The sequence below is a fragment of the Neofelis nebulosa genome, chromosome 15 (genome assembly GCF_028018385.1).
Source record: "Neofelis nebulosa isolate mNeoNeb1 chromosome 15, mNeoNeb1.pri, whole genome shotgun sequence".
Classification (NCBI taxonomy): Eukaryota; Metazoa; Chordata; class Mammalia; order Carnivora; family Felidae; genus Neofelis; species Neofelis nebulosa.
In genome coordinates this window covers 16,484,403-16,502,843 of record NC_080796.1, presented here as the reverse complement: position 1 = coordinate 16,502,843, position 18,441 = coordinate 16,484,403, and the positions used below count along the sequence as shown (strand labels likewise).

The following is an 18,441-nucleotide window of genomic DNA, read 5'->3' as shown; positions in this document are numbered from 1 at the left end:
GGTTGAGCATCCGACTTCGGCTCAGGTCATGGTCTCACGGCTTGTGAGTTCGAGCCCCACGTCGGGCTCTGTGCTGACAGCTCGGAGCCCGGAGCCTGCTTTGCATTCTGTGTCCCTCTCCTGCTCTGTTCCTCCCCCACTCACGCTCTGTCTCTCTTTCTCTCAAGAATTTTTAAAAAATTTTTTAACGTTTTGTTTGTTCTTGAGAGAGAGAGAGAGAGAGAGAAAGAGAGAGTAAGTGGGGTTGTGGCAGAGAGAGAGGGCGACACAGAATCCCAAGCAGGCTCCAGGCTCCGAGCTGTCAGCACAGAGTCTGACGCGGGGCTCGAACCCGCGAACCGTGAGATCATGACCTGAGCTGAAGTCGGACGCTTAACCCACTGAGCCACCCAGGCGCCCCACCAACGACCTCCCTTTAACTGGCTGCCCAGGCCACCATTTGCTACTGCCGGCACCAAAGTCCTCCTTCCTTCCTTTGAAGGAGTTACCAGGCCAGCTCACATCAGGACGCTTCAGGCACAACCAGCCAGGCTTCCTCATAGGGACATCAAATGCCTCTTAGACTCAGTCTGGCAGAGACAAAGTTGGGTGGGCCATGCTTTCCCATGATGTGGAATGTGTGCCTGGCACCCTGGGATGCCTCCGTGGAGCCTCAGCGGCAGCCTCTGGAAGAAGGGAGAGCCTAAGGGTCAGACCCTGGGTGACAGGATTGTCCATTTTCTGTTAGGTTCAAGGTCACACTAGCACACACAAGAGCACACTAGCACTGTATAGACTGTGCTCTACACAACTCCAGGGGGCACCTTTCGTGTTGAAGTCAAAGTAGATTGGTTATGATGAAAACTTTCCAGCTGTAAGACAGCTGGAGGGAGGTGGTCTTTTTCTAATTTGCAGCCTCCATTTTGATTAGCAGCAGGGCCGCTGCGGGAGGGAGGTTGCATTACGACGTGCTCTCTCTGTTGTAAAAATTTGAAGGGTGGAGAGAGCACTGGGCGTGAGTGAGTTCTCTCCCCATTCTCAGTATGCCTTTACATGGCAGGCTTGTGTGCTGTATTCTTCCGATTCATAATTCTCGCTCGCCTCAGAACTTTCCCTCTCTCCATACCTGAGAAAACCAAGAAGGACTTGCCCAGAAACCACCCTCCCCACCTTTGCCACCGTGGATAGAATTCAGGGTAGACAAAGGACCAGAGTCTGCCAGGCGAATTTTCTCTCTCAGGGAACTTTGGAAATGGGACTGAGGCCGGAAGTTAGCCAGTCTGTGCCCAGGCCTGCGGGCGGCCTTGCTGTCTGAGGTAGGGAGAAAAAGAGAAGATGGAAACCAAGAGTCCTGAGATTGTCCAGTCCTTGTTCCAGATGATCCTGAGGCCACATTCTCCTCTTTGGATTTGTGCTTGTATTGTAATTAATGCCTTTGGCGATGGTTAGGTAGTTTGAGACGGGTCCTACATACCAGCAACCAAGATACTAATCTTGATTATTACACAGCGGCAAAGTCGCTAAACCTTCCGTGGGTCTCAATTTCCCATTTGTAAAATGTAAGTAACATCCTCCGGCTGTGGGCACTGTGATTATTACATGAAGCACCCAGCCCAGTGTTAGCTTTCTTCCTTAAGAGCTGTCTCCCAAGCATCTTGGAGGCAATCACAGAAACTAAGGCTCAGGGGCGACTTCTAGGGATGGTGACAACCGTCAGGGCCCTGACGGGAGGAGGAACCACCCCAGAGGCAACCCCAGTAAGGATAAGGTCCTTTCCCTGTCCGGCAGGGGTGCGGGAGGGGAGGGGGAAGGGACGCGGCGGGCTGAATGTGAGAGCAGGGGGGCAGGTGTGCCGGCGCGGGCCCCTGCTGGTGGCGGGGCTCCCCCGGGTGTCCCCAGCGCCTGGGCCAGGCACCCTGCGCACCACTCGGGCCACAGGGCGGCCCACAGCGCCGCCGCCTTCCTCGAAGCCCTGACGACACCCGGGTGGCGCAGCTCCGGTCCGCCCAGGCCCCCCCTCAAGCGCCCGGCAGCTTCTCCCGCCATCTGGCTCTCGCTGTCGCCCCACTTCTGGGGCTGTGCGTCTGCTCCGCTGATAGTCACCGGCCCTAGGGGCTGCTCCAGGCCCGCCGCCCGAGGCCGCGTCTACACGATCTCCACTGCGCCGCCCGCTGGAGTCGCCAGGGCGCTGCGCGCGACAAGCAGCCCAAGAAATCCTCTCCCCGCTGGCATTTGGACACACGCTCAGATCACATTGGTCAGAAGGAATACATTTTTAAAAAGAAGTTGTTTTTTTTTAAAGCATTGAAAAAAAGGAGAAAACCGTTTCATATATATACATACGTATGTAATATATATATATGTAAAATTGATAAATTTCACTTTTTTAACGTTTATTTACTGTTGAGAGACAGAGCGTGAGCCGGGGAGGGGCAGAGAGAGAAGGAGACACAGAATCCGAAGCAGGCTCCGGGCTCTGAGCCGTCAGCCCAGAGCCGATGGTGGGGCTCGATCTCATGAACCGGGAGCTTGTGACCTGAGCAGAAGTCAGAGCTTAACTGACTGGGCCAGCCAGGTGCCCTCATAAATTTCACTTTAATAAAAATTTATACGTATATAAAAACATTCTATGTATAGATACGTATTTATAAATATACATATATACATAACATATTTATTTGCAACTCTTATGTGCGTTTTAAAATTTTACTCCTGGGGCGCCTGGGTGGCTCGGTCGGTTAAGCGTCCGACTTCGGCTCAGGTCATGATCTCACGGTCCGTGAGTTCGAGCCCCGCGTCGGACTCTGTGCTGACAGCTCAGCGCCTGGAGCCTGTTTCAGATTCTGTGTCTCCCTCTCTCTGTGACCCTCCCCCATTCATGCTCTGTCTCTCTCTGTCTCAAAAATAAATGAACGTTAAAAAAAAAAAATTAAAAAAAAATAAATAAAATTTTACTCCTCACAGCAATTTTAGGACGATTAGGTCTCTTTGTCTCTGTGCTATACACAAGGGAAACTGAGGCTCTGCTGGAGAAGGGAACCGCCCAAGGTCCCATGGAATAGAGAGCGTAGCAAAGCCTGGCCTCAAGCCCAGGTTTGTGACACTCCCAGCCGCCCCCGCGGCATGGGCTGCGGCCCGTCCGCACTGAAGGGTCCTACCCACTCTGCCGGCTCCCACCGCTGGGGTCTCCCAAGCCCAGAGAGCAAGGTTTCTAAAACGCAGATCAGATCAAGGCGCTTTTCCACTCCCTCACCTTGGCGGTCAGCTGCCTGCGTGTCGGGGCCCCTGCCACTCTGCCACTCTGACCCTTCCCCGCCACGCCGATCTGCTCTGGCCTGTGATCCTGAACGTACCCCGCTTACCCCACTTTCGGAGCTTTGTGCTAGCACTTTCCCCTGGCTGGGAATGCTCTTCCGACTTCTCTGTGGCCAGCTCCTTCTTGTCACTCAGGGTAAAATGGCCCCTTCTCAGAGAGGACCTCTCAACCAGCCTCCCCAAGGAGCTGGCCGGTCACTCCAACACATGGTCCTGCTTAGTCTCTCTGCCTCACGCTTGTCACGGACATTTTTCTTTGTAATCTTCTCTGCCATCACCACTGTGTGAGATTCAAAGGCCAGGACCCTTGTCTGCATCTTCCACCACCGCACCTACGACAGCGCCCGGCACCTGTTAGGCCCTCAGTCATTACCGATAAGGTGCATGATCATCCTTTCCTTTCCCCTCTTCTTAGAATGAGACAAAAATCTTAAGACAGATCGCCTCCAGACACGACACATAACCCAGAGGTTTCCATGAGCTCTCCTGGTTGCTTCTCCCCCTTGCGGAATTAATTCGAGCAGCCTGGAGCAGGCAGACTCCCCCCTCCCCCCTCACCTCTATAGGTCAGCAGGGCTTCATCGATGAACTCGGCAGCCTTCCGGAAATGCTGGGAGATGTCCACCTCGGGAAAGTCGTCCACCTCCACACCCAGGTACTGAATCTCCAGGCCAGTGTAGAATTCGGGCCCAGTGTAGACGCCGGTGCCATGAGCGGCGTTGAGGATGTGAGTAATTCCCAGCCTCTTCAGCCTCGCCTTGTTCACAGCTACACTCCTGGGGGGAAAGAGGCAGAGACGATGTTTGCCAGAGTCAGAGCTAGAAAGGAAAGGTGCACCGCCACTGAGACCCGCAGCCTGCTTCGGCTGGCTCGGGAAGGCCATAGCTCGGTGAGTGCCCTCTGTGCTGCCAGATATGTCCCTGGCTCACTGCAAATACAGTCATAAGCGGGGGCCAGAGAGAGAAGGCACAGGGAGCCGGGCAGGGGAGGGCAGGATGAAGGGAACAAGACTGATGTGTAAGGAAATCTTCGGTCCACAGATCCCTGGTTTAAAAACCCTCTGCCTTGGGAATGGACATTCATCAAGACACAAAAGTGGCAGGGGAGCCTGGCTGGTTCAGTCGGAGGGGTGGGCAACTCTTGATCTCCGGGTCGTGGGTTCGAGCCCCATGTGGGGTGTAGAGATGACTTAAATAAATAAAACTTAAAAAAAAAAAAAGACACAAAAGTGGCAGACAAAAGTAGTAATCAAACCCGGTGTGCTTCACTTTTTCAAAGTCCTTTCACATGCATCATCTTATTGTATCCCTAGTACTAAACTTAAGAGGTAGACAGGGCAACTATTTTTATTCCCATTCGAAGATTCGGAAAGTGAATCTGACAGCTTTTTTGACTTCCCAAGACTGAAAGGAAAAAGGACCAAACAAGGGCAGGTGTTTCTGGTTTCTAGTTCAGAGCTCTTTTTGCTGCAATGAATCAGTGAAGACAGGGTTGCCAGAGAAGGAGCAGAAGCCTGGGGCTATCTGGAGGTGTCTGGGTCCCTGGTGAGCACGATGTGAATGTTTCTGGGTCTGCAGAGCTAGCTGGAGATCGCTCAGGACTTGGTGTCCAGCTCGGAGAATCAGGTTCTAGGCGACAGACTACTTCCGGGGGAGTACTCAAGACCCACCGTCCAAACTTATCTTCCCTACTGCCTGCCACGGGGGCCCCAAATTGCCTCCTTTGCTTCTGCGTATCTGAGTATTTACACTGGGAGAATTAGTTTCACAAACTAGCCTGTTGGTGCCAATTACGCACTGGCAAGAAGATCCTGAAGGAACTGCTTTGGGTTTTGTTTGGGAAACCACTCATAAACTTAAAAAAATAACATTTTTTTCTGATTATAAAAACAAGTGGTGTTTCCTTAGGAAATCCGTCCGGTTCAAAAGAAACCTAAAGAAGATAAACATCAGTGGTAGAACCATCGCCTAGATGGTTACGCTTTTATCTCATTTGTTTCGAATTTGTTACTTATGCAAAAGCGCATACACATACACACCTATATATTGCTCAGGTAGCATCATACTGTATATATAATTTGTAATTTAGCATCATACTATATATATACATATATATCATACTATACATATATCATACTATATACATATCATACTACATATATATCATACTACATACATATCATACCATATATATCATACTATATATGTATCATACTATATATATCATATTATATATATCATACTATATATATACTATATATATCATATTATATATATCATACTATATATATACTATATATATCATACTATATATATATCATACTATATATATATCATACTATATATGTATCATACTATACACATACTATATATATCATACTATATATATCATACTACATATATATCATACTATATACATATCATACTATATATATATCATACTATATATGTATCATACTATATATATCATACTATACACATACTATATATATATCATACTATATATATCATACTACATATATATCATACTATATACATATCATACTATATATATATCATACCATATATGTATCATACTATATATGTATCATACTATATATGTATCATATTATATATATCATACTATATATATACTATATATATATCATACTATATATGTATCATACTATATGTATCATACTATATATATCATACTATATATATATCATACTATATATATATCATACTATATACATATCATACTATATATCATAATATATATATCATACTATATACGTATCATACTATATATGTATCATAATATATATATCATACTTTATATATCATACTATATATATATCATACTATATATGATATATATATACTATATATACTATACTATACATATAGTATATATATTATATATAGTATACTATATATATACTATATATACTATATACTATATACTATATATATATACTATATATATCCTATATATACTATACTGTATATACTATACTATATATATATATAGCATATATATATATACTATATATACTAGTATATATATACTATATATATATGCTATATATATATCATACTATATATACTAGTATATATATATATACTATATATATGATATATATACTATATATACTATACTATATATATAGTATATATACTATATATATAGTATAGTATATATATACTATATATACTATATACTATATACTATATATACTATATATATATCATACTATATATGTATCATACTATATATGTATCATACTATATATGTATCATACTATATATATATGATATATATATATCATATATATATATGTAATTTGTAACCTCTTTGTCCTCTTGTGAAATGTTTCGGTGGTTGGCAATACATACAAAAATCAGTATCATCACTGGCTCCAAATGTCCCATCAGGCAACATCAACTTGCTGATGGAGTTATTGGGGCCTTTGCCGAACATGGGGGAGTTTCATCGCTCTCGGGCACTGTCCAGAAGGGTAGGACAAAGGGTCGTGACCTCCCCGCAGTCAGACTCACTTCTCTGCTATGAAGATATTGGGCCAGACCTCATCCACCTCATTCCAGGGGGTCTCCTGGCGGTCTTGGACCAAGGCCCGCTGCAAATCCAGGATGCAGGGGGTGTTGTATAGGCTGCTGTCGTCCATCTTCTCCCTAACACGGTTGTACAGGTCCTCCACCAGCAGGTGCTCGGCCGACTCCAGCATGCCTGGACACTCTGCCTCGGCTCTGATCCCCCGCGGCTTGAATTCTAGAAGGGACAGGCAGCATTCTCGTCAAAGAGTCAAGAGCACCATGACGCTCCCTGTTCCTCAGGAGAATCCACTCTTGGCCAGTCTGCTGCCAGGACTCTGGACATGAGCTCAAATGCCAGGAAGGACTTAATGAAGGCCCAGGGTGGGGAGGGGACCTGCACTGGCCTGGACACTTGTGGTCAGGGCCAGCAGCAGCAGAGGTAGATTGGTATAGGTGAAGGGACACTGGTGTTCTTTACTCCTTCCTGTATTTTTCTCAAGCTGGCTGACAACTTCTTAGACCAAGGTCCTTAAGTACCTGGTATATGTCTGATTCACACTTACAGTTCCCACAGTGCTCCATACAGGGTGGAATCATTTACCAAATGAATAAATGACACTCTTTCATAACGTAAGTCACTTTATTAGTTTGACTCCTTTACATACATAAGGCAAGTAATCTTGGGAAAAGTAAAACTTTAGACTTCACGTGCGATCACTTTCCCATACATGTTTAATTAATTTATTTCACGCGTTGTCTGCTTCTTCCCACTGGCGTCCGAGCGCCTGTGAGTCTCAGCCTCCCAGCTTTCCAACAGGTGGCAAAGGTTTTGCCAGGAACTCCAATGCCAGTCCCAAAACAGCGCTCAGGGCCTTTCTGCCAACAGCTCAGAAAAACTCAGATTCTAGATGAGTTCAAAATCCATTCACCCACCTCTCGAGCGAGACTCTCTCTCCTGCTCCTAATATTTTTGTTCTCAATTGATCAAATCTGGGGGGAGAGTCAGATATTTCTTTCTCTGAGAAAGTCTGCAAGAATAGTGGGGTGGGGGGGGGGCGAATCCTTTCCTGCCACTTAGGAGCCAAAAATCCTGACTAGAGATGGAAGAAAAGTAAGAAAGGCATGTTGCCTGTGTTGGCCATCGCTTTCCCTGATGGGTGAAAGCCACGTGTGGCTTTCACGTGAGAGCACAGCCACGTGTGGCACATAGACGAGGCCCAGCCCTTCACGGGAAAAACAGTACACCGGGCTTGCTGCTCAGGGTCTGCGGGTCCTGGGAGTTCTGGGTTCTAGCACTCCCTTTCCCTAAAGCCCTTCTCTCTCTCTCTCTTCCCTTTCCCGCACCACCCGATGGGCCCCCATATCCCTGCGTCAGATCTCAGCTCTAAATGTTCTCTGATCTCCGTTTCAAAAGCAGAAAGAAGAAAACCCCTGCAATCCCAGAGCTTTATTTTGTTTAAAAATAGATGAATCATTCCTATTTTCTCTACCACTCAGTCTCCCCTGGCTCTCCTGGGATCTTACTTAGCAAATGTAAAAGCCCCTCTCCTTTCCTCCCCTAACTGAGATGGCTCTCCTTTACTACATGTAAAAAAGAAAACTCCCTGATGCTTCATGAAAATATACATACAGCATTGTCTTCCTCAGCTCTTTATATAGCAGGTCGCTGTCTTGATATTTCCCTTTCCAGTGGAACAAATGTCCCAGTCCCTCATTCCTGCTGGTGGCTCCTGCTTACAGTAGGTCTGTGGTCCACCCCTCGGCCTGTTTCAACTCCACCCCCTCGCCCTGCATCAATTTCTCCCATTTATTTTTTTCTTCAGAGGAACGCATATGCAGACTTTCAAGAGAATGAAGGATTCTTCAACAATCATTTTTATCTTTAACAATCTAACAATTTAATCTTCAACAATCATTTTATCTGATCACTGGTGAGCAGGGCGATGGCTTGGAATATGACTTGGTACGTTTTTCTTTTCTCTGTCATATACTGTTTCTTCCCCTACCGCCCTTCCGCCACTAAGATCGAGGAACTGTAAGCTTACTGCCCCAGACAAGAGGAGAGTAGCTAAACCCTAGAATCGAAGAAAGGCTTTCGATTTCAACCTACGTGTTCAATGTCCTATAGACGTGTCCATAGCATTCTATAGGCTTGACAGTGAAGTTTTCAGGAGGGGAAATGGTTTTCTCACAACTCCTAAAGCTGGATTTTCGCTTAGCAAGAACTCAGGCATGGCGGGCGGTGGGGGGGGGGGTGTCCAGAGAGTGAAACACAGAGCAGGGATGATGCAGGCTGGAAGGTGAGGGAAGTTCCCAAACACACAGGAGGAAACAAAAAACAAAACTTCCGGACTGAGGGTGGTCCCTGTGGCAATTTAGAGAGATCTGGACCGGGTGAAGCCACTTTGGTCTGCCTGGAGCAAGGGAACAGAGACCCCAGATAGGGTGGTGAAATAGGAAAAACTTGAGAGTTCCTTAAAAAGATGGGGCCTCCCACGGTGCCCAGATCGCAAGCAGAGGCAAATGGAATTTCTGGCTCCTCGCGAGGTGAACAGGAGACCTACGCGTCTTCAGGGACCCTGTGGGGACCCAAAGAGCCCAGAACTGACAAAGACCCGGGATTATATAGAGCAAGCAGCATGCACAGTTCTCACGACCAATGGCCGGGGACCGGATTGTGGCCACCATCAAGTGGATGTTGGATTAAGCCCAAAGCCCAGCAGGGCCTTGTGTCGTTAGCGACATCCCACCAGCAGTGACAGAGACACCCAAGACAAAGGAAGAAGAAAAGAAATTTGCTCAAAATGGATTAGAGGGGCGCCTGGGTGGCTCAGTCGGTTGAGTGTCCGACTTCGGCTCGGGTCGTGATCTCAAGGTTTGTGGGTTTGAGCCCCGCGTCAGGCTCTGTGTAGACAGCTCGGAGCCCGGAGCCTGTTTCGGATTCCGTGTCCTCCTCTCTCTCTGACCTCCCCTGCTCATGCTGTCTCTCAAAAATAAATAAACGTTAAAAACATTTTTTTTAAATTGATTAGGAAAAAAAAAATCCATCCAATCAGGATGAGTATATTTTCTGTTGTGTGCATATTAACATTTCTCCCCTCCCCACCTTTCCCTACCTCCTCCTTATATATATTTCAGATTGAAAACCATTTCCAGGCACTAGTGGAAATGCAGATCTAAATCTGGATATCCCTTTGAAGAGAACTCTCTGGGTGCTTCTGGTCATTTCTTGGGCTTTCAGGTCTGTGTCTCTAGCATAAGCCACTCCAGGACCTCTGATATTAACTGAAAGAACTGAATGGGAGGCCATAGGAGCAGACTGGAAATGCCTCCCCGGCTGTTGACTCGACAGAGTTATCCATTCACCCTGATACATAATAATTTCCACCTCCGTCTCATGAAGGTGGATAGTGACTTGTGTTGGCAGAAATGCCTCCTCGGATCTGTTCCTCTTAATGTGACGGGCAGCACCTGGGAAGCACACTGACATCTTCCACGGGGCCCCTTCCGAGGGTCCCCAGATGAGTCGCGGGCTCTCCCTGCTCCCAACCGCTTTCTGATGGCATTACCTTCATTGATGATCTGTTTAGCTGCAACAGCTGAAGACAGGTGAATGGGTTCCATGAAAATGCTTTCTGTTTCTGCATCTGAGACCATTGAGTACCTGAGAGAAGAGGACATCTGTGTGAGAAGGTTCTGGGCGGCATCTGAACGGGAGCCGCTCTGACTAGACAAGACCCCTGGATCTGACTTCAGGCATAGTGCAAAGCAACGAGAGATGAAGGGAATGCCTTCCTCAGTGTAGGGAGCCTGAGAATCTAGAACACCGTGATGCTGTCGCCACCTGTGTTCAGACCGGAGCTGGCACCTGTGTGAGCTGGCGTTTAATGACGAGGTAGTCCAGGCTGTGGACGGAATAGTGTCTGTGGTTGGGCCTGATGTGGCCTCACCTTCTCTACTGGGTTCCCATCCTTGGCTGTAGTGCTGCTCATTTTTTCCCTCTCGCCCCCGTTCCTCTGTTGTCAATACCATAGCATGGCCCTAACCAAGGTGCTGCTGGATTGGCGGGCTGGGCAGACGGCCACCGTTCCCTCCATGCCCCACATCTTTCCCCTGTTTGAAAGAGAACGGGCTCACAATAAAGGGCTGGCATGGGGAAATCCGAAGGTGTGCTCAAATGCACAGTCCTGATTCTCAATATAAGCAATCAAGGTTCAGCCTGAGACCAGGGATGCAATAAAGTAACTTAGGTAAATGTCAAGGCAATTTTTCCAGAAATAATTCAGCAGAGATGTCAAAAAGGATCTGAGGAACGCGGCGAATTACAGGCAGAAACAAGGGTAGGACGCAGTATCCCTTACGCTGCCCCTTTATGTTCAGCCCCTCCCTGAACCTCATCCCCTGTAAAATCGATGATCTGTTTTCTGTCCCTACGGTGTGGCTTTTTCCCAGAATGTTATATAAGTTGAATCATATCATCGTCTTTTGTATCTGGCTTATTGCACTTCGTACAAGGCATCTATGAGTAATCTATTCTATTGCAATAATCAATAATTTGTTCCTTCTTACTGCCGGGTAATATTCCATGCACCCCAGCCTACTGTTTCCATTGCCTCCAGTCACAACTGGGTATTCCAGAGGGAAAAAATGATACTCATATTGCTGGTTTGGTTGTACTTTGAATTCTATCTTCCTCAACCTGCCTGCTACTATTTACTTTCCAGAGTCCTTGAACCGTTGTTGTATCCTTCTGTTCAGGTTTTATAAAGGCAATCCATGGGACCGTGGCGGGTGTGTTTGCCGACTTACCCAGAATTGGAACCTCTGTTCTACTGTCTTTTTGCTTTTACAAAGTCTGAAGTCAGTGTGTTTCCTGATCCTTGCAAATTGACTTATTTTATCTTTATGGAAACTGATAGGATCTTTTTTTTTTTTTTTTTTTTTTTTTTTGGTTTTCAGTATTTAGAAACTTCCCAGGGATGTTCCTTGGTCTATTTTCATTCATTGTGTTGCGAATGGATACCATTTTGGGGCTCCTTTATGAGTTTCATCCTGGCAAAACTCCCACGCAGCAGGTATTATCATTTCTGTTTATTTTAAGTAAGGAAACTGGGGCCCAGATAGGCTAATGAAATTCCCCCACGGCGGTCAATAAGAGGCAGGGCTATGATGCAAACATAGGGCCATCCTGTTCTGAGTTGCAGTGAGTCCAGTTGAACTGACCGGAGCTAACTCAAGTGAAGGTAAGTGTAGCCGAATCGATTAGCAGGACAATTTTCTCATAGAAATCCACATTAGAGTCACCGCCTTGGAGAATGGTGTGCTCAGGGCTAGAAAGCCTACGGAGGAGGAAATCGCTTTGCCAAAACAAAGGAGTAGCCTACGACTCTACCCAGGATGGGGCTAGACCTGCCCATGCAGCATAAGGGACAGCACAGTGGGCACTGTCGTTGGTAATTCCTGAGGGATTCCCATTCTTGCACCAAGAATGACACTCCCCTGGCACTCCCAGCACTCCAGAAGATGCATTTTTAGGTAAGCGTGACTGGAGAGTGGGGGTGGATTAAAGGTGAGGTGTGTGGGATACGATCCTTGGATGAACTGGAGACGTCCCGTGGTTTGGTGAAGGTGGAAAAGAATAAAACACCTGGTGGGGGCAGGTGTGAGGTCTGTAAAGGCACACATTAGGTCCTTTCTTCGGCCCCTGTAGCTCCAGACCAGTGAAGGTGATCAGACAGACAGATCACACTGAGTGAAGGGTGGGTGGACAGATGGATGAACAGACGGACGGATAGATGAATGGACGGAATTTGCCAGGTACTGGGCAAGGTGCCCGCACACCACCTTGGGGAGCAAACCCAGTGGTCTCCAGGCCCTTCCATCTCTGGCCTCTTTCTCCTTTCCAGCCTCAGCTTGCGCTGGTTTCCCTTGGGCTGACATCCTTTTGGGAGGCTAATCTTTTGGCCTCCCTTCCTCACCCAGTTTCCTCGTGCGATGGGACTTTGCAGAAGCCCATCTCCCTGTGGACATCGTGGGCCCAGGTTTCAGGGCAGTCTCAGTTTTCAAATAGCAACACTTCATAAAACTAGGGTCAGAGCCTCAACTTGTATAGAAATGGGAGTCACATCCCCATAAATAAACAAACAATATTTACTAAGGGAGTTTTATTCTTTCGTTTGTAAGCAATATTAGTCATACTAGTATTAGTAAAATAACCATTTTGTTTATTAAGGGTCAGTATTACGTCAAACGAGGTTTGGGGGGGAAATCACAGCAAAACCCTGACCAGGTAATGAGCAGAGAACCCTTGTGTTGCTGCGGGATGAGAGGGGCTTTCTCCTGGCCCCGCACCTCTTTTCTCCCTCAGGGTGGTTTTCCCTGTGCTCTGCGCTCTGAAGAGGTTTTCTCACTCCTGTAATGGGTTTTCTAAACAATGGGCACAAACTGAAAAGGGACACAGGAGGAGCCCTCACCTGGCAGCTGTGTGGAAAGGCTGGCCAGGGACTCACCCGGCAGTGTCCCCAGGATCCCCGCCTGGAACTCTCCGCGAAGCCCACGATCACGCCGTTTTCCCTAAACAACACAGACGCCAGGTTGTCGTGTGGATTTGGTTTCCACGACAAATACAGGGAACTGAGCATCTGTCCTAAATGGACCTGAACTCTGAGGCTGTGGGTTTGATAGGGGAGAATTTGAAATTCAAATCTGAAAATGGAAATGGGTGAGAGCATGCTCCCCTCTTGTGGGTGGTCAAGATTGAGAGGCAGCTAACGGGTCAGTGAGTCTGAGACTCTGGAAGACTCTACCCAGTACACTTTTCAGGAGTTGGCGGCTTCATGGTTGAGAAAGGAGGGGGGTAAAGAACAGATTCTTCCCCCAGCCCCGTGATGTGTCTGTTCTTGGCTGCTGAGGCAAGCAGGTGAACCACAGTAAACTGAGCTCAGCATTATCTAGTGTTGAGGATAAGATGTAAATTATGAGTCATCTGCTAAGAGAAAAGGACGTGTAAACCTAACGGTCCTAAACTGTTGTGCCACAGACGCGGTTTACTAAGTCAAGTGAGGAGTGGGACCCCAAAGGACCTAAGTGGAGAACAAAGTTTAGGCATTGAGAAGCAGTTCTCTCATTTTCCGTGGAGAAGCAGGACTGCAGGGAGGAAAAAGGAGAAAGAGAAGCGAGACCTGAACAACGGGCCCTGTTCATATTTGCAAGGTCAGTGAGATGGTGGCCGGGGAGGCTGTGATTTATGACCATGTCTGTGCCTCCGCCCGCAGATCTGAGACAGAGTGAAATGACACTTACACCCTGATTGGAAAGCAGCAAGGCTGGCTGCTCGAAAAGACAGGCAGGGAAGGAGAGAATCTAGGATCAATACACACCTCATCACAGGATCACAGAGCAGCAGCTAAAAAGCCTTGAGGGTGATTTGGAAGAGAAACAATAAAGCAGAATTTGATGGACTTCCTAACCAAGAGCAGGAGACTGGTGCAGTTTTCTTTAGACCTGTGTTTTTCAAAATTACAGACTGTGCCCGTTAGTGTTTCATAAAATCAATTCAATGGGTCCTGCCCAGCATCTGAAAAAGGAAGGAAGGAAGGAAGGAAGGAAGGAAGGAAGGAAGGAAGGAAGAAAGGGATGAAGGGAGGGGGGAGGAAAGAAGGGGGAAGGGAGAAAGGGAGGAAGTAGGGAGGAAGGAAGATAGGGAGGAAGGGGGGAGGGAGGAGGGAAGAGAGGGAGGAAGGAAGGAAGGAAGGAAGGAAGGAAGGAAGGAAGGAAGGAAGACAGGGAGGAAGGAAGGGGGGAGGGAGGAAGGAAGAGAGGGAGGAAGGAAGAGAGGGAGGAAGGAAGGAAGGAAGGAAGGAAGGAAGGGGGGAGGGACAAAGGGAGGAAGGAAGAGAAGGAGGTAGGAAAGGAGGAAGGAAGGAAGGAAGGGAGAGAGGGAGGGAGGAAGGAAGGAAGAGACGAAGAGAGGGGGAAGGAAGGAAGAGAGGGAGGAAGGAAGGGGGAAGGGAGGAAGAGAGGGAGGAAGGGAGGAGGGAGGAGGGAAGAGAGGAAAGAAGGAAGGAAGGAAGGGAGAAAGGGAGGAAGGAAGGAAGAGAAGAAGGGAGGGGGGAGGAAAGAAGGGGGGAGGGAGAAAGGGAGGAAGTAGGGAGGAAGAGAGGGAGGAAGGGAGGAGGGAAGAGAGGGAGGAAGGAAGGAAGGAAGAGAGGGAGGAAGGAAGGGGGAGGGAGGAAGGAAGGGAGATAGAGAGGGAGGTAGGGAGGAAGGAAGAGAGGGAAAAGGAGGGAGGGAGGAAGGAAGAGAGGGAGAAAGGAAGGAAGAGAAGGAGGAAGGAAGGGAGGAGGAAGTCCCCCCCTCAAGGAGTCCCTCGGGAATGAAATGGAGGCAGAGGCCCAGGAGGGGGTGTCTATCTTGATGTGGCTTTTGCAAAGAAGGAACAGATTTCTGAGTTTCTTCCAAGTGTTCATTCACTTCAGAGAAAGTGACCACACAGGCAAAGTTCAGGCTCCAGAGAAGGAGAGAAGTCAGTAAACTTAAGCAAATGGATTTATGGCCAGCTGCTTCCAGCAAGGTTTGTGAAAGCTGGAAAAATCTTCACGGAAAAAGAAATATAAAAGAGAAAGGGTAATTAGGAGTAGCCACTTCCCAAGGACACACAGACCTGACACTCCATGTCCCCAGCTCCTGTCCCACCTGCCACTACCAGGCACAGAGACCTCGCTGTAGGGAAGGTTGGCGCAGCATCGTTAAGGGACTTAGCGGAAGGTGGAGAGGAAAATGCTGTCACGAGAGACGGTCTGAGGAGATCATCAAGGAGTTCTAGAAAGCGCAAAGGCTTGAAAAATTCAGGTCCAAAACGCCGAAGAAAGAAGTGAATTTTGACTTGGAAAGAAATGAAGGAAAACAGAAAAACGCTCTCCAAATCAGAACAGGAGAAGGCTAAAGAAGTCTGATCCTTCATTTGGAAAGGAAGAGAAAATTGGTCGTAGCCAAGGAGGAAGAGGAGAGGCAGACGTGGGCTCCAGACCACCTAGAGAGTTGGGGGGCGGCGGTCTCCTTACTAGGGAGGGGAGGGCCGGTCTACAGCTTGGTTTGTGGCAGAAGCACGCTGACTTCTTAGACTGTGCTCATTTGGGTAAGTGGGGGGGTCTGATGGAGATTATGGAAACGGGCGAGGCCCCACCAAGTCGTCCCACTGGACAGGAGGTTTTAACTTGTAGTGTTAACTCATAAATTACCTAGGGAAATTTGTCTCACTGGGAGATGGCTGAATCTCTAGCTGAAGGCTTTCTTCCAGAGAGAATGATTCACAGAGGCGGGTTTGAATTTAAGGCGTTTGAGGTCAGTGCCTCCAGTCAGGCAAAAACAAAGATCTGACAAGCTCTATCCACTGTCTACACATCTTTCTCAGGTTCTTAGTTCACCCCGGGATGAAATTTACTGACGAGGCTGGAAATGTCAAGACTCCCTGCCAGGACAGCAAGCAGACGTCACCCCTGAACGCGCTCTGGTTGACAGGCAGTGGCTGCCTGCAGCACTGGGTAGGCTTTGCAAGTTCCTGTCCGGGTTGCCCAGGGCACAGTACGGTTTCGTCTCCCAGGGGCTGGAGCTAGGGCAGCGGTGAGTTGAATGGTGGTATCCCAGAAAGACATGCCCCCCAGAGCCTGTGAATACAGTTTTATTTGGAAAAATGATCTCCGCAGATGTAATTCAGTTAGGGATCTTGAGGTGAGATCATCCTGGATTAGGGTGAGCCCTAAGTCCAATGGCAAATGTCCTTAAAAAGGACACACAGAGAAGAGAGAGAAGAGGAAGCATGCGAAGGTGGAGGCTGAGGTTGCGAGGACACGGCCACAGCCAAGAAACTCCTGGAGCCGCCAGGAGGTGGGAGAGGCAAGGAAGGAGTCCTCCCTAAAGCCCTCGGAGGGACAGCGGCCCTGCCAACACCTTGATTTCACACTTCCGGCCTCTGAAACTACAGGAGAACGTATCCGTGTTGTGTTTAGGCAACTCAGTTTGTGGTCATTGGTTACAGTAGCCGTAGGAAACCAGGACCAAGAGTGGCTGGTGGGGTATTTGCTGACTCCGTACATATTTAATCTTAAAAAGACTCAAGCCTTTCACTGAAAAGATAAAGCAGCGGGCGCCTGGGTGACTCAGTGGGTTAAGCGTCCGACTTCAGCTCAGGTCATGATCTTACGGTTCGTGGGTTCGAGCCCCGTGTCAGGCTCTGTGCTGACAGCTCAGAGCCTGAAGCCTGCTTCACATTCTGGGTCTCTCTCGCTCTCTGCCCCTCCCCCACTCGTGCTCGCTCGCTCTCTCTCTCGAAAATAAATAAACATTAAACATTTAAATAAAAAATCAATAAATGTTAAAAAAAAAAAAAGATAAAGCAAGAAGGATGGAATTTCAGTCACTAATTAAGTACAGGGAGGACTATTCAGGATGGAGACCAAAAGCAACGGTGACGATCAGCTGCTTAGAATACAGTATTTGCTGACAGCACGAGAGACATGTGCCATTTTAACAAAGGTGGGTGGGTCTCTGGTTAGATACAAGTTCCTTGACATCGTTAGTTACTGTCAGATATCTTTCTCTGGAAGAAAAAGGAAAGAACCACCATTTATCAATACCTAATGTGCCTTTCTATGTTACAACAATGTGTGTCATATATTACATGTATATTACAAACAACATACGTTATATCATTTAATTTCCACCACTGGGCAAACCAGCTATTCCAATTTTATGAGTAAGTAATTTATGGACGCTCTCATGGCTACTAAGTGGGAGAGCAGACCTGACTTCAACTTTGGCCTCGGTTATACCATTTAAGTTCTTTCCACAGCACTACGCTGCCTCCCGGAAGAGAGTTTTATGTCCCCTTTCATAGCACAGCTTTTTGAGGTATATAATTGTTACACAAATGGCACATACTTAAAATGTGTGATTGGTTAACATTTGACATACGTGGAGCCATCATCACAATCAGGACTGTGAACGTATCTATCATCCCCCAAGTTTCCTTAGGCCCCTTGGAAGCCCTCCCTCCACCCTCCCCCTGCCCGACTCCCCAGGCCACCGCTGATCTGCTTTCTGTCACTATAGAGAGTCATTTGCATTTTCTGGAATTTTCTATAAATTGAATCACATGGTATATACCCTTTCTTGTCTGACTGCTCTCATTTGGCATAATTATGTTGAGATTCATCCATGTGGTTGTATGAATCGATAATTCATTCCTTTTCACTGCTGAATAGTATTCCAGTGTGTAAATCCACCCCCGTGCATTTACCCATTCACTGGTTGATGGACATTTGGGTTGTTTCCAGGCTCTTATGCATACAGTTGCTCTGGACATTCATGTACAAGTCTTTGCAGGGACACAGGCTTTTACTTCTTGTGAGTAAATACCCAGGAGGAGAATGACTAGATCATACAGGTGTAGGTATATGTTTAAGCAGGTGTACGTTTAACTTTTTTAAAAAGTTTATAAAATGGTTGTACCATTTTACGTTCCCACCAGCAGTGGGACTGGGCCTTCCACATTCTCACCAATATTTAGTATGGTCGATCTTTTTAATTTTACATATTCTAATAAGTATGGAAT

The 18,441-nt window shown here is 47.3% G+C and overlaps 1 protein-coding gene across 4 annotated transcripts in view; it reads right to left on the bottom strand.

Moving 5' to 3' along the window:
* STYXL2 (serine/threonine/tyrosine interacting like 2) overlaps positions 1–18,441 on the bottom strand; it is a 31,343-nt gene that overhangs the window by 5,481 nt on the left and 7,421 nt on the right. For 3 of the 4 annotated variants that reach the window (XM_058702434.1, XM_058702435.1, XM_058702436.1), the window contains 3 exons: positions 10,400–10,494; positions 6,834–7,065; positions 3,853–4,070 (listed from right to left, as the gene is read on the bottom strand). In XM_058702434.1, the coding sequence (XP_058558417.1) occupies positions 3,853–4,070; positions 6,834–7,065; positions 10,400–10,494 (545 nt within the window). The remainder of the gene's footprint in view (positions 1–3,852; positions 4,071–6,833; positions 7,066–10,399; positions 10,495–18,441) is intronic. The other variant, XM_058702437.1, reaches the window with a different exon arrangement.